Consider the following 16,295-nt stretch of genomic DNA (forward strand, 5'->3'; position numbering starts at 1 on the left):
TTAATGGTCAAGAAAAATAAATTCTGATAATCCTCTAGCATTTTTCATTTTTTTACCATCATCAATGAATATTCATTCTAAAATATATAGAATTGTCTCCGTGAATGACAATAAATTTCAATTAGCATATTTAATTTGTATTTTTATGATTTGTCGTGCAGTAATTGTAATTGTACTGATTTTCTTCAATATTTTGTGATATTATTATTGCTCTTATTTTAAAAATGTTAGACAATAATATAAAATTCTTTTATATGTTTAATACATAACAAAATTAAACTAAAAAAAAAAAAGCAAACACATGAGAAATTTGTATCTAGTACCAAGAATAGCACTTTTTTTTTATTGTATCGAAGTTCATATCATCTCTCTCAAAAAGAAGACCACCAACAATATTTCCAAAATTTGATAAATTTAGATAACAAATATATAACTAGTTACATAATGCTAAATTCTATATCAACACCAACATTTAAATCCAAACCCAACCCATTAAAATTTGCACCATCAAAAGAGTGAAAAAGAATGATGATGATTACTGTGGAGAAGGGGCAGATGCTGATGAAATATCTTCAGAGAGATTATTAGAAACAGGTCCTGGGGCTGCAACTCCTGAGCTCATTAGCTCAACCATGGCACGGTGAGGATTTGTCTTGTGCTTCTCACATAGCTCTGGCAAATACACTCCTGCATAAATTTAAATATAAGAATAATTAATATATATATTTTAAGGTCAATTTTATGATAGTTGTTATTACAATAGTAGTTATGGACTTATGGTGATCATATATTTTGACAACACTTAAAAAGTATAGCTAAAATTAATGTTATTTTTTTTTATTTGTTTAAATTAAAAAATATAATTTTAATTTTAGCTATTTTTTTAAATTTTGTCAAAATTTTATAGTCATCATAATTTTAGTTACCATAAAATGCATTTTAATAGGTCACAGATACAAAAATTTGGCCATTTAAAAGTGATAATGGAATAAACAGAGTCCTCTCTGCATGCAATCTAAACTAAAGAATGCAAATGTGCAACACTTCCATATCCGTATTAATTACTTCTTTGATTTTGTGAAGAATAAAGAACAATATATATACTTTGATTAGATTTGAAGTTTATTTGAAGATATGATTTTCCTATGGTGTGGTATGTTGAAAGCTTTCATTGTGAATAGTAAGAGCAAAACATATTATAAGATAACTTAGCTTTCAAAGATTTCTTTAAAATAATTATTCCATGCATTGAATTGGAAAAAAAATAAAAATGAATTCCGATCTTACCCTCTCCAGCAGCCAAGTTGAAGAAAAGGTCAACAATGTTAGGGCAATTCTTGTAACATGCTGGGGAGCAAAGCTTGCCGGAGAATTGTGGCTCAAAAAAAGCATCAGATGAGATCCCAACTGAGCTCCTATCAACCCCACAATCGGCCACACATTGGTCCGTCTCGATGTACTCCGACATCCTCTCCACCACGGCTTCTGACGTCCGGCATTGGTACTCCACGCCGCCGTCCGCCGCTCTCTCCGTCTCTAATAAGCACCTCTTCCCTGAGGAGGCTATTGAGAATGCACACAAGTCCTTTGGCAAGTCCTCACATACCAACTCACCTGCCAATTCATCAATTTTACATTTTATTATTTTATATATCCTAAAATCAAATTAATTTAAGGAATTATTTGCATGCCCTACTTATTTTCGAGACATTTTTTTAAGGGTGCAACTTTGAAATTTTCCTAAAATATTGTTTGATATAAAAATCGATGATAATATATAAATTAACTTACTTAATGTTATATATTAAGGGATTGATATATTCAAGGTGGTTTCTCCTTAATTGACCCAAAAATTAAACTACGCTATACTAATAATATCTAATTATCTCATAGTAATTATGTTTGATTCCATATATATAAAATGACTTCATTATTGTGGTATGAAAGAAAAAACAAATGAGCAAGACATGAAAAATATCAAAGAGACCATACGTACCTAAAGATGCATGGATGAAAAGGGAAGAAAACAAGAGAACCAAAGGCAATTTCTTTGAGAAAGACATGGTTTCAAAATTATGGGTGTTGTTTGTTTGTTTGTTTGTTTGGTTTTTTCTTTTTAGGAGTGCTTCAAATCTTTGAGGAGAAGCTGTGGAGAATTTGTTTTGTGAATTTGGTAGCACTAAAATGTGAATGTATTTATATATAGTTGTATGTGACAAGTGGAACAAAATTACGCGTCCCCTAATAGACTTTTTAATTCGTGTATATGGACGCGGTTACATGTGGTTCTCAAAGTTTGGCTTAGTCACAAATATCATTTTCCACAATATACTTAATCAACATTAAATAATGAGACACATTTCTATGAAAATATTAAAAAAAAATTATTAAACTTTATTGCTTTTGATCGTTGGTGTGAGCCGTTTACTTTCATTGTTTCGTGGTAATGCATGAGTCATGGTATTAATTGATTACTACCTACTAAGACGTGTTTGGATGTATTATTAATTTTCCAAGAAATTCATAAGGCGGCATCGTGGTCAAGACTCAAGACGCATATTTTGTAATCATTCATATTTTTCTAGAAATTTTCTATTTTTTACACTTTTTATACATGTAGCGACCAAAGAAAGTTCAGCTTATACCACTAATGATAATAAGCCTGAAAATTCTACATCATAAAAGTGGGAGTGTAAAAATTAATAACTAACTCCAAAACCTAACAAACAAGTGTCATTAAAAGGTATTTAGACTCTCTTGATGTGCTTTTGTAACAAGCAGGAATATCATACTTTGAAAATGTTTTATTTTTTATTTTTATTTTTTTGCATTTCCTGACAAAGCACAAAAAAAATTATATAAACCATGTTCTTTCAAAATTTATATATTTGACACGTCAAAAAAGTCTTTACTTTAAAATATTTGTAAAGTATAAAGAGATATTAAAATTATGCATAAAAATTATTCATTTTCTCCTTCTTATTTTATCTTTTTATGATTCTTTTTGTTTTACTCTTTTAATAAGAATAATATATATATATATATATATATATATATATATATATATATATATATAATACTGCAAAATTATTAAGAAAAGAGAAGGAAAAGAAAAAATACACATAGCAACAACAATAGCAATAAAAGAACAACAATGAGAAGAATGCACAAAGAAATGCGAAGAAGAAGGATGAGGAGAAACACAGAATACAAATGTTTATATTAGTCGAGATTGTTGGAGGCCAATAAAACTGATTTTTGTTAGATTTAGACTAACTTAATTAACTTTGGTTGTAAAAAAACTTAAATATATAACAAAACTTTTTTTACTAAAAAATAATTTAAAATATTAAATATAAAATTAAGAAAAAAATAAAATAATTTTTATCCATTAATATTATACAGGAAGATGAATAATATTTGGGATGCAAATTTTTATTCTGGCTTCCAATTAAATTTGTGGGAAAAGAAATAAATTTCAATGACATTTAAAAATAACTAACTTATAATGGCATTCGTAAATACTTATCTTTATGTTGAGTTTCTTATATACGATAACGTAATGTTTTTTTCTTAACTTATTTAATTTAAATTTATTTATTATATTTTTTAAAAGGTAAGATAATATAATTAATTTAGGTTAATCTAGCAGTTAATTTACTAATTTGCTTAAGTGTCGAAAATTATTTAGATTTCGCTTTGTGCATATAATAAGTCATTAACTAGTAATAAACTCTTAAATAGAATTTAAATTCGCTACAAATTAATCATTGACTTATCAGGTTAAAAAATATCATCAAAAACAAAAAAATGTATGATTATTTAAACGATGCATATTTTTTTATAATTTATTATTTCTAGTTAACTTTTAAATTAGAATGTTAAAATTTACAATCATATGAAAATAATTATAAAAAATAATTATTCTAAAACAATAGAAAAATAATTGAATCTGTTTGCAAAGTTGCTACTTGCTAGTGTTTATTATATGAGACATGTTATATTTACAAATTTTTTTGGCATACAAGTTTATACAAATTAGTTCAAATCCAACAAAAATAATCCTCAATTTAGAGAGCGTATAAACACGCGCTTTTTCAACTTTAAATAGCGCAAAATAAGAAACAATTCTTCTCCAACATTTGTATTTTACGTTCTTCCTCCTCTTTCTTCTCCTCCTTCTTCTTCTTCTCCTTCTTCTTTGCATTCCTCTTCTTTTTTTATCACGTTCCTCCTTCTTCTTCTTCACGTGTTTCATCCTCATCGTCGTTCTTTTTATTGTTGTTATTATTGCTGCATTTTTTTCTCATCTTCTATTTATTGATTTTACAACATTATGTATTTTTTTTCTTCTTTGTTTGATTTTTTCTCCCAAGAAGAAACAGAAGAAGAGGAGGATGAAGAGAAATGGTTTTGAATTATGCAGAACTTATCAGTACAAAAACACCAAAAATTCTTAAACAACACACATAAATATCTTCGTTTTACACCGAAATTTGCTGCATATACACAAAAATGTTTTCTCTAATGTTGTATTTTTTTTCTTCTTCTTTTCCTTATTTCTTTCTTTCTTTTAGTTGAATGAATGCAAGTTCATCATCTTTCAAGTAATTTTGTAACATTATGTGTTTCTTCTTCTTTATTTGATTTTTTTATTTTTATTCTTGTTAAAAGAGTAAAACAAGAAGAAACTTGAGAAGGTAAAACAAAAAAGAAAAGATGAATAAAAAAAATAAAGAAGATGATGATGATGGTGAAAAAGAAGAAGCAGCAGCACAAGATGAATAGGAGAAAGAGGAAGAGTTTTAAATTATGCAAAATTTATCAGAATAAAAATACACCGAAAATTTTTCACAGTACACTGAAAGATTTTCAAAATACACTGAAATATTTTCAAAATATACCAAAAAATGGAACAAGTTTATCAGAATAATAATTCAGATTCAGAACTCCTACACCAAAATTTTGCTACAAATGCACAAAAATATTTTCTTTAATGCATTTTTTTCATATTTCTTTTTTTTTAGTTGAATGAATGTATGTTCATCATCTTCAAGTAATTTTGTAGTATTATATGTTTCATATTCTTCTTTGTTTGACTTTTTATTTTTATTCTTGTTAAGAGAGTAAAATAAGAAGAAACTTGAGAAGGTAGAAGAAGAAGAAGATGATGATGATGATGATGATGATGATGATGATGATGATGACGACGACGACGACGATGAAAAAGAAGAAGAATGAAGTAGTAGCAAAAGATGAGGAGGAGGAGAGGAAGAGGAAGAGTTTTGAATTATGCAGAACTTATCAAAATAAAAATACATCGAAAGATTTCCAAAATACACCAAAATATTTGCAAAATATACCAAACGAAAATGGAATAAATTCATCACAATAATAATTTAGATTCAGAACTCCTACATCAAAATTTTGCTACAAATGTGCAAAAATATTTTCTTTAATGCATTTTTTCTTCTTCTTTTTTTCTTTTAGTTGAATAAATGTAAGTTCATCATCTTTCAAGTAATTTTACAGTATTATGTGTTTCTTCTTCTTCTTTGTTTAATTTTTTTGTTTTTATTCTTGTTAAGAGAGTAAAACAAGAAGAAATTTGAGAATGTTAAACAAGAAGAAAAAGATGAATAAGAAAAAAAGATGATGATGATGGTAAAAAAGAAGAAGAAGCAACAACAGAAGATGAGGAGGAGGAAGAGGAAGAATTTTGAATTATGCAGAATATATCAAAATAAAAATACACTAAAAAATTTTCACAATACACTGAAAGATTTCCAATATATGCCGAAAATTTTCTAAAATACACCGAAACGAGAATGGAGCAAATTCATCATAATAATAATTCAGATTCATAACTCTAACACCGAATTTCTTTATTGATTGCGACACACAAACTCAATTTAAAAATAACACACAAAAATGACTATATTATTGATGTGTGTGCATCTTTAGTGTTTTTCCCCCTTGTTTTCAAGTAATTTATTAAAAATTTCTGTTAAATAATCAATAAATTTGAGGTTAGAATGAATATTACTTTGATTAGTTGAATTGATTAATTACAGGAAGCTTACGAAGGAAAACACAAATAAACAGAATAGAAAGCATGCAAAAAAAAGCTTCCTGAAACAGAAGAATCATAGAAACAGAAAGCTCTATGGAACAGAAAGCTCCTGGAAAGCAAAAGGAAGCATTGACGTTGTACGTGAACCAAATTGATACACTACATGAAAGAAGTAAAAGGAAGTGTGCATACACACGCACCTGTGCGTATGCACAAATCACAAATATTAAACAATTTACATAGTACGTAGGCATTTTCACGTACTACGCAGGAGATATATGTATACACCCATGCATGCGTATGCACAGCATAGGAGAGTTTGGCAAAGTGTACGTACGCACACACCTGTTGTACGTGAAAATTGGCTCACATACAACGCAGCCTACTTCACATTGTACATGAGCCCATAAATAACACTCCAGGATCACTCTCTCAATACAAGTCACGTATAACATGGAACAAGCCACGCACTACGTGGGCCTCGCTGCCTATTCTAGAAGCAACATTAAGGCCTTTTGTTTTTCAATGTCTTAACCTTTGAAGGATCAATCACAAGCCTATTAATGAGGACAGTTATTAAATATCACAAGCAATCAAGGAAGATATCTTCTCGGTAGAGAATAATTAGGAAATAGATTTAATTCTGTTTTAGTTTTGATTCTGTTTTCATTTGAATTTGAATTTGAATTAGGGTTAATATTTAAGACAGAGGGGACACTTTGTTCGTCTCTCTTATTCGGCCGTTTTATTTTTCTAAAGGATTTCACAACAAGCATGAGTTTCTAATTCTCTTCAGTTAAGGTTAGGAGCTCTGTTTGTTCTATTGATTAATGCAATAACTTTTCTATTTCTAATTGATGTAATTGATTCCTCTTTAAGAAATGATTTTCGTTCTTCATCTCAAAGGGTTTGAATGTATTGGAAAACAATTCTTCTCTAACTTGAATTTTCTTAATCTCTTGAAAAATTGATTAATTGAATTAAACTTGAAAACCGATTCTCATAATTTATAAGTTTTGAAACTGAATTGATAAGTGGCATAGAATTAGCTAGATTAAACTCTTATGAATTGTGTGATTTTATAAATCAAAAACGTTCTTCAACTCTTTTATTAAATAATTGACTAAGGGATTAGCGATTAATTAGGTTAAAGGAAAATTAAATCACCAAAGAATTGGAGTTTGATTACTAATGGTTTGCCATAAAAGTATTTGCATAATCAAGGTTAAAAGTGAAAAGTATTAATTCGAAAGTTTCAACATCTTTGAAGCTTTATTCTTTAATTCATATTACCTCTCAACTTACTGTTTGTTTTTCTTTTTGTTTCGTTTATTTTCTGTTTATGTTTCAAGACTTTTAAAATTTTAATTTACTAGTCTGACTAGATTAATCAGTTGATTTTGTTTGCTTAATCTGTTAATTCTTGTGGGATCGACTTTCACTCACTTGAGATTATTACTTAATTCGATTGTGATAATAAAATATTAGAAATGACAAAGAAGAGAAGCGCGTGAGATAAATTAAATTAAAAAAATTTATATGAATTTGTATGTCAAAATAATTTGTATGCAAAAAATATTTGATATTATATATAATATATCTAGCTCATGATGAGCAAATGAACTAAACTTAAATATCGTGCTCACTGTCATCAATTAGGATCTTATAAACTCAACTTATTGAATTATTATTAATAATTTGAACTCAGTTTAACTCATGGGTTGACTTACTCATTTCCATTTTCCGGTAGTATAGTATCCACTATCCACTATCCAACCTGTATCCATCTTAATAATAAATTAAAACAAAAATTGAAAAAAAAAAAAAGTTGACGCAGCTTTGATAGGGAACAAAAAAAAAAGGAAATGACTAAGGAGGAAAGAAGAAAAAGTCAATTCCTAAGCGACGACATCAATCTCTTAACAATTAATTAGTTGTACCCATGAAGCCGTCAAAACTCAAAAAGTCTAGGGATAGCAAATTTGCAAATAACAATTTATTAGTAGCTACCAAAAACCAATTATTAAGTAGAACTAATTGATAGCAACTCATAATAATTAATCAGCTCTTACGTTAAGTTAAAGGGACTTAATATATACTCTATTATTAATAATTTTTTAATATTTTATTTTAATAAATTCACAATCAATATATATTAAAAAAATAAAATTTATTATTTTTTCTATAAAATATTTTTTAATTAATAACCTCAACACACAACCTAAATTAGAGCAATATGGTTTACCGCTACCTAGAAACAACTCAAATCGATCTCGTAATTCTTAGCTTTTTCTTGCACTCTGGTTTCATATATATTTATGCACAATAAAATATGAATAATGATTGAGATTTTTAATTTATTATTCAAATTAATTTTTTAATATTTAAATGAATAAAAAATTTAACTGTATATACTTTTTGAAAATATCAAAAGGGTAAACTATTAAATATGCCTTTAAATTATTAAATCGCTACTAATAAAAGTATCTTCCAAATTTGTTAACAATAAAAATATTTTTAAAATATGATAAAAATATCTAATATTAAATATATATTTTCAACAAGAACTTCAGAAATTTAATTTAATTTTGATATAATTTTTTATAAGCATGATTAAAAAATTAATCACCAAAATTGGTAATTTTATACTAAATAAATATTTTTTGCAACTTTTTTTGTAAATTTTCAAAAATATTTTTTAAAAATAAAAAAATCTAGCGGTCTAATTTTAGTTTTTATTTCATGTATTTTTTAAATTATTATCCAAATATCTCCACAAAATTACAGATCAAATGTACAAATAGTTTGCTGCTAAATATAAAATTCAATTGTTACCTATAAAAAAATTAATTTTTTTATTTTTTTATCATATTTTAAAATATTTTAAGAGTATTTTTATCATTAACAAATTTGGAGAGTACTTCTTTTAGTGATTTGATAATTTAAGAGCATTTTTAATTTGGTGGTTTATCATATCGAAAAGATAAAAAAATTCAAAACTTTTTTTATTAAAAAACTAGAAAGATAATTAAAAATATATATAAATTAGGATTTCCAGATATTTTTCATAAAATATTTCACAACTTTTTAAATATATATCAGGCTACCATGTACAATATTATTATTATTATTATTATTATTATTATTATTATTATTATTATTATTATTATTATTATTATTATTATTATTATTATTATTATGCAGTTTAATTTCATATCTATTAATATATAATCCATTGTTTTTGTATTTATGTCACTACAATGTATAAATGCAAATAGTAATCAATCAACGTGAAAGATTAATTAAGATGACAAATTACAATAATACTATTTTCATACCAAATATTTTTAATACTTGTGTAAAATATAATTATTATTAATAAATTATGTATTTAGATTATTTTTTGTAATTAATAAAACAAAATTAAAAGAATATGTATTGATTGTTAAAAAAAATATTAATATTAAAATAGTGCCTATAATAAAGAATGTACGCATAACAAAATTGAATTTTTTTAATCTCATAATTGATGGTTTTAGTTTAAACCAAAGAGAACAATTTAAGGATCTTAATTGTTTTTTATATAGAAGAGTAAAGTATCGTTTTTGTCTCCAATGTTTGGGGTAAGTTTTAAAATTGTCCTTAACATTTTAATCGTTCTATTTAAGTCCTAACGTTTCAAAATTGACTCAATGTTGTCTTGCTGTTAGGGATCCATTAACAGAATTGACGGCGGGACAAAATTGAGACGATTTTGAAACGTTAGGGACTTAAATAGGACGAAAATGTTAAGGACAAAAATAATACATAAAAATAAATTTTAATTTAATTTTATCTTTCAATAATATTAATTTTTTACTGTACATAGTGTCCAATTATTTTTTAATTACATCTAAATAAATTACACTTAATCACGTTACTTTCATTTTAAATAAATTTATTTTTTTTATAATTTTAAAGAATTTTGATACATTAGAGGCAAAAGGTATATATAATTTATATTTTATTGTATATATATTATTTTTTTTCTTTTCTGCAAGTTTATATACTAGTCATTCTACAAACATTTCATGATAACTAAAAATCTTTAAGAGTAAAATTATAAAAAAAAATTAATTTATTTAAAATGAAAGTAATATGATTAAGTGTAATTTATTTAGATGTGATTAAAAAATAATTGAATACTATGTATAGTAAAAAATTGATATTATTAAAGGATAAAATTAAAATTTATTTCTATGAATCATTTTTGTCCCTAACATTTTCGTCCTATTTAAGTCCCTAACGTTTTAAAATCGTCTCAATTTTGTCCTGCCGTTAATTCTGTTAGCTGATCCCTAACGGCAGGACAACATTGAATCAGTTTTAAAATGTTAGAGACTTAAATAGGATGATTGAAACGTTAGGAATAAAATCATAGGCAAGGACAAAATGTTAGAGACTTACTCCAAACATTGAAGATAAATTAAAACGATACTTTACTCTATATAAAATCATAGGCAAGGACATACTTATGTATATATTAGTAGAGGCTAGTCACAAATGGCCCATTAAAATTTAGAAAATTACTTAAAAGTATACAGTAGTATTATATTTTTGCCTCGTTAGTTTGTTAAACTTGCTCTGATTATGTTAGATGAACATAAAAATTATTTTATTAGATTTGGCTTTATATATAAATTTATTGTGTTAATTAAATGTTTTCATAAAATTATTTTATTAAACTCAATTAAGGCCTTAAAGAAGAAAATAATTATTGTGTGTAACATACAAGACAACTTTAAAAAAAAAAAGACTTTACAAATTCTTCCATGTTCTTCCATTTTAAATAATCCAACCAAAAGTAGAATATTCAAAAATTAATATCCAACAAACATGGCATTAGTAAATCGACTCAGCAAATAACTTAAAGCAACTAAAACTTAAGTATTTTTTTTATAAAAAAATATACTTTAATTCCCCATCTCAATTAAAACAGAATTTTTATCAACTTTATACTACCAAATAAACATATACACATATATATATATAATACAACAAAAAATTAGATTATCAATACCTTCTAAGCGTGATAGTAACGACAATGACGCAGTGGTGACATCGATGGCGCGATAGCTACACTAATTGGGGGCCAAAAATGAGGTTAGAATTTTTTATTTTAAAAAAATAAAAAAGGAAAGCAGCAACAGATGGGGATGAGGGAGTTGTCCAACCTATCTGAAAGAGGGAGAGACATGCAGTTTCGGCAATAGAGGGAGCAACAGCAATAGCGACACCAATGGACGGTGAAGACAGTGGGAGCAGCTCCGTTTTAGGCGACAAAACACGATTTAGGAGAGTCTATGAAGTTTTTGAAAAAGAATGCGGATGACCGACGTTAGTGGATGGTGGTCAGAGGGACTGCCGGAAGTAGAGAGAAGAGAGAGAGAGAGAGAGGAGAGTGGTGGAGAGAGAAGGAAGTTTTCGAAAATGAAGAGGGAGGGTCGCATGTTTTGAAATTAGGGCACCGTACCGTCGAATTTACCGGCAGATAAATCCGACGGTAACGTATTCAATGACATCAAGATGTAACGTTCCATTAAATGCATTTAACAGCGGATAAACCTGTCCTTAGATTCCGTGCCTATTATTCTATTTTTTCCTTCAAAAATTACTGGTAAATTTACCGCCTATAAATTTGATGGTATATTCACCGCTAATATGTGACACTAAATCAAGTGGTACTTAACATTTTTTTAGTAGTGTTTATTAGAATTATTTTCAAGTTAAGATATTTTATTAAATAGTTGATATATAGATAACTTTTAAATCTCAATTTTCAACAATTATTTTATAGAAGTAAATACTGAATTACTTTTTATATACCTTGCTTAAATTTAAGATAACTAGTTTTATAATGAGAAAGTAATTTGATTATTTTAATTTTATCTATTGAATTTTTTTTAAATTTAACTTTTGGCACCTAATAATTAACTTCATAACTTCGTATAAGATATATATATATATCAATTATCAAACTAATTAGATTTTTTATATTTTTTAAAATTATAAAGAATATGTGTATTTATTGGTGTTTTTTTTTTGTTGAACTTAGCTTTGACGATCATAGTTTAAAAAATTCTTACTAAAAATATTACAATAAAATGTTGATTTTGTGATCATATGAAAGATAATTTTTAAATGATTATTTAATAGTCTATATAAAAAGAGAGAGAAATTATGTTTTTTTTTAAACTAAAGAGATAGATTGATAAAATGAGAAATTAAGATTCTATTCAACTTTAAATCAAGATAACATATTTATATATTATGAAAATTATAAATTCAATAGTGATTGCGATTTTATTTTATTATTTAAATTCTTTTTATATTTTAAAATATAAAACAAAAATAAATACATTTTAAATAACATTTTATTATTTTAGATTATTAAATTTTTTAATGGATGTGTTAGTCAAATAATTGATAATTAATTATATTTTATAATAATTAAAATTTTTTATTATAATACATGTATAATATTTGTTCATACTGTCAAAAATTTTTGGATCTGTAATTAATTATAAATTAGTTTGAAAGCTAAAGAAATGGCTTTTAAAAATCCGAACTTTTTGAGTAAGTTAAAGGGAGGAAAAAGGAAAAACATTTTAGAGAAAGTAAAATGTATAATTCTTTTTAAAAAATAATTTATTATAAAAAACAAATAAATTAGTAGATGTTGGGTTATTTCTAATTTTTATAATCTTATAAAAAAATAATTAACCTGATTCATATATAAATTATTTTTTAAAATTTAAATTATTGATATAAAATATATAATAAATAGAGAGTTGTTTTGTTTAATTGCTATAAAGAATAAGAAAAGTAAAGAAATAATTAAACCAAAAGAAGCAGAAAATAACAATGACGTCGTAAGGCACGTTTCACCACGTTTTTTAGTATCAAATTGGAATTGGAATATCAGAAGTTGACTCTTTGCTTTAATTTATCTAGATGGTCAATTTCTTCCATTCCATGCGCATGCGTTGCCACTATTATTATATCAGCATGCTTTGATCATTTTACGTGGTATGGACTATGATCGAAATATTATGGCATCTATTTGTTAATTTCTTCAGAGAAATTAAAAAATTAAAGTAAATAGAAAAGACAATGAAGGTTCAAGGGCTGTTTGAACATAAAGGAAGATACAGCTTCAATTCTTTACAAATTACAACTAAATTAACGTGTGTCCCCTTTTTATTAGTTCATTAAACTTGGCTTCATTAGAAAAGACCAAAATTTGGTTCCTCGTGGAAAAAAATTGTTAGGTATATAAAGATGGTAAGATGACAAAATTTTATATTACTACGGTAGAGGCGGAGGATAGCGGCGACTAAATAGTGGCCTTGGCCATAATCGCCACTCATTCGAAGGATAGCGGTAGAAGTGAGTGGCGGTCTGGCAGAAGCCGCAAAACACCCCTGGATAGCGGCTGGGCAGTGAAAACCGCCGCTCATTTGGGGGTATATATCTTCAAGCCCCCTTGTTTTGGCATGTCTTCTTGGCGCGAAGAGAAGCAGGAGCAGAGGCGCGAAACACGTCCACCCTTCGTTCCGCAACATACCTGGCGACTACTTCAAGAAACGCCACTAAGTAAGTTTCAATTCATTGTTTCAATTCCCCCTTTTTCGTACTTCCAGCAATTGATTCCCCCCAATTGTTTAGAAACCCGCGAGTTGTTTTTGGTAGCGCACCAAACGAGCAGGAGCAGAGCCCCAATTCATCAGCGGAAGAACCCACCCAGGTGAGGATCTGATCATAATTCAATTTGTCCATTCCCCCTTGTCATGTTACAACCATTAATCGACTCCCCCAATTTTGCAGAAACCCCCAATTTTTCGAGCTTTTGCCCACAATTCCAGAAACCCACCCAACTGCTATCCGTGCTTCTCTCACCGGCGTCGAAGTTGAGCTTCTCATCAATCGTGCGTGAAACAGTTCCACCGTCCTCCACCGTGTGCCAAGTTGAGCTATCGCGGCCTCTCCCCTTTCACTGGTTTGTTCTTTAATAACTGATCTTTCCTTCTTGTTTACGTTCTTGGTTCAGAATTCTGAACAAAGAGTTTGTCTATATCTTCTGCTAATTTGGGTTAATTGCTGCTGTTTAGAGTTAGGAATTTGATTCATGCGAGTTGTTCTACTATGAGCAAGCTCAGCTGGCTAATCATTTTTATGTTTTTGTCATAACTTTAACTATTTGAACACTTGAGATTTTACTAGCTAGATAGCTAATTGATCTTAATTAACTAGCAGATTGTAATTTTTCCATGTAAAAGATAATTCTAATAAGAGTATACATACATCTGTATATGATCAGCAAGAATGGATTGTTCTGTTATTTTTTCTCTTAAGTAATGAGACCAGATTGTAAATAATTGTAAAAGATAATTCTAATCAGAGTATACACTCGCTTATTATGTAGACACCTTAAGTACTTTTCGCATGTTGTGATGAGTGTGGAGTTGAGAAACAAGGTTGAGTGGTTTGAGTGATCAAAAGAGCATGTTGATCTCATTCGATTGAATTAATTTTCCAGATTTTCTGATTCTCAATCGATTGTACATTTTTGCTTTTTTCCTCCCCTTTTTCTCACAATTGATCACACATGTACCTCTTTTTCTCAAACTGGCTTTAGTTAGTTGAATTTAAAGGGCAATCATGTGAGTTGAAATGAATCAGGCAAGCTTCACTACGAGTTAAGAGAAAACTCCATAAGCCTCTGAACCATAATTGAACCCCTTCCTTATACATGTTCCTTTTAAAGCGAAGATTCATAGACTAATCTAGTTACAAGGTCTTTGATGAATCCTAATAAATATATGCCAAGTGGTTGTCATCATTTCCTCTTTTTTGGTCTGTTCTACACGTGATTTCCACTTTTTTTTTTTTGGTTTCCCACGGTATCCCCCAGCCCGACAGGCCAAAGACTAATCCGTCGCGGTACTGAGCTCCATTTAAGGGTTTGCCGCTGGCCAATGAGTTGCTGCATGCACAAGGCGGGATTCGAACCCCCGACACTTGCTTAAGCGGACTAGTGAGCTAACCACTAGACCAACCCAACTTGGTTCGTGATTTCCACTTTTAAGTTTACTAGTTAACACCTTAAATTAATTTTCCTTTTCAAATAACTCATGAACTTTAAACAAGCCTTAAACATTCCCGGCTGCCCCTAACAATACCATAATTCTCTAGGAATTTGACGGTTAGGTATATAAATGAAAAAAGGGTCATTATCATTATTAGAGGAATAAATTGGTCATGGTTCTTTCTTTCTATTCTTGGAATTGGAATCATGAAACAAGAGGGACTTAGGTGCATGTATAGATTAAAACAATCAAACGCTAAGGTATTCATAATGATCTCCACTATGCTCTTTGCATGCTACTAGCATCTATGTTCTGCTTCTAAGATTCGAAATTTGAAGCCACTATACAATTACACTATAGAAAGAGTTTTTGGAATTGAAATCACGCTGTTTTTATGCAGATTTATTTGAAACCTAAAGTGTTTAGAGGCTCTTCAACGAAGAAGGTTCTGGTGCAGGAAGCGACGTTGTTTGGTGTCAGCTGCTAACTACTGTGCAAAGCAATTGCCAAAGTGTGTTTCACTCTCCGCTGTTGATAAGAGTTTCAAAATTACTTGCAGCAAAGAAGCTTCTAGAGCACACTCTGAACAAGGTTAATGTTCTTTTAAATCTGTTATTTGTTATGATTATGATGATTTTGATTTGTTATTGTTGTTCTACTCATCTTCTGCGTATGTGAGTAGTAGAATTGATCATACTATTTTTTATTAAAAGGAAAATAATAAGTATGAATTGAGACTGATTCAAACTATAATATTATTGAAGTGTTATAAGCAATATTCATCATTGGCAATTTCTCAACACTATAACTTGGCCCTATTATCAGTATTATTAAAGTGTTATAAGCAATATTCTGTGGGTTTTGGATATTGTTGGAGAATTGATAATATAGAATATTGGGGAATATTGGATTGGTGACCTCGATTTTTGCTTCGTTATTTGCACAAGTTGACTGGGTTATAGATTTATTGATGCAGACGTTAAATGGGAAGGGTGGGAGTTAAAAAGACTGAAATTCTACTCATGCTTTAAGGATGAAGGATGAAGGGTATATAGAGAATACATATATAATCAAGCCAATTTTTACAATAACTA

General features: G+C 28.2%; 1 protein-coding gene and 1 long non-coding RNA gene across 2 annotated transcripts; one reads left to right on the forward strand and one right to left on the reverse strand.

The window, feature by feature from the left end:
- Positions 1 to 315: 315 nt before the first annotated feature.
- LOC107625656 (uncharacterized) lies at positions 316 to 2,184 on the reverse strand. Its single transcript, XM_016328352.3, has 3 exons — positions 1,997 to 2,184; positions 1,288 to 1,614; positions 316 to 687 (listed from the first exon to the last, which is right to left on the reverse strand). Exons 1-3 carry the CDS (start codon positions 2,061 to 2,063, stop codon positions 536 to 538), a joined length of 546 nt encoding a protein of 181 aa, XP_016183838.1. The 5' UTR covers positions 2,064 to 2,184; the 3' UTR covers positions 316 to 535.
- An 11,175-nt stretch (positions 2,185 to 13,359) lies between these two features.
- Positions 13,360 to 16,295, forward strand: LOC148575103 (uncharacterized). Its single transcript, XR_015904782.1, has 5 exons — positions 13,360 to 13,708; positions 13,781 to 13,859; positions 13,940 to 14,111; positions 15,602 to 15,792; positions 16,178 to 16,295. It is a non-coding gene; the product is annotated as an uncharacterized LOC148575103 (long non-coding RNA).

Source organism: Arachis ipaensis, chromosome B2, assembly GCF_059453495.1.
Source record: "Arachis ipaensis isolate K30076 ecotype BB chromosome B2, ASM5945349v1, whole genome shotgun sequence".
Classification (NCBI taxonomy): Eukaryota; Viridiplantae; Streptophyta; class Magnoliopsida; order Fabales; family Fabaceae; genus Arachis; species Arachis ipaensis.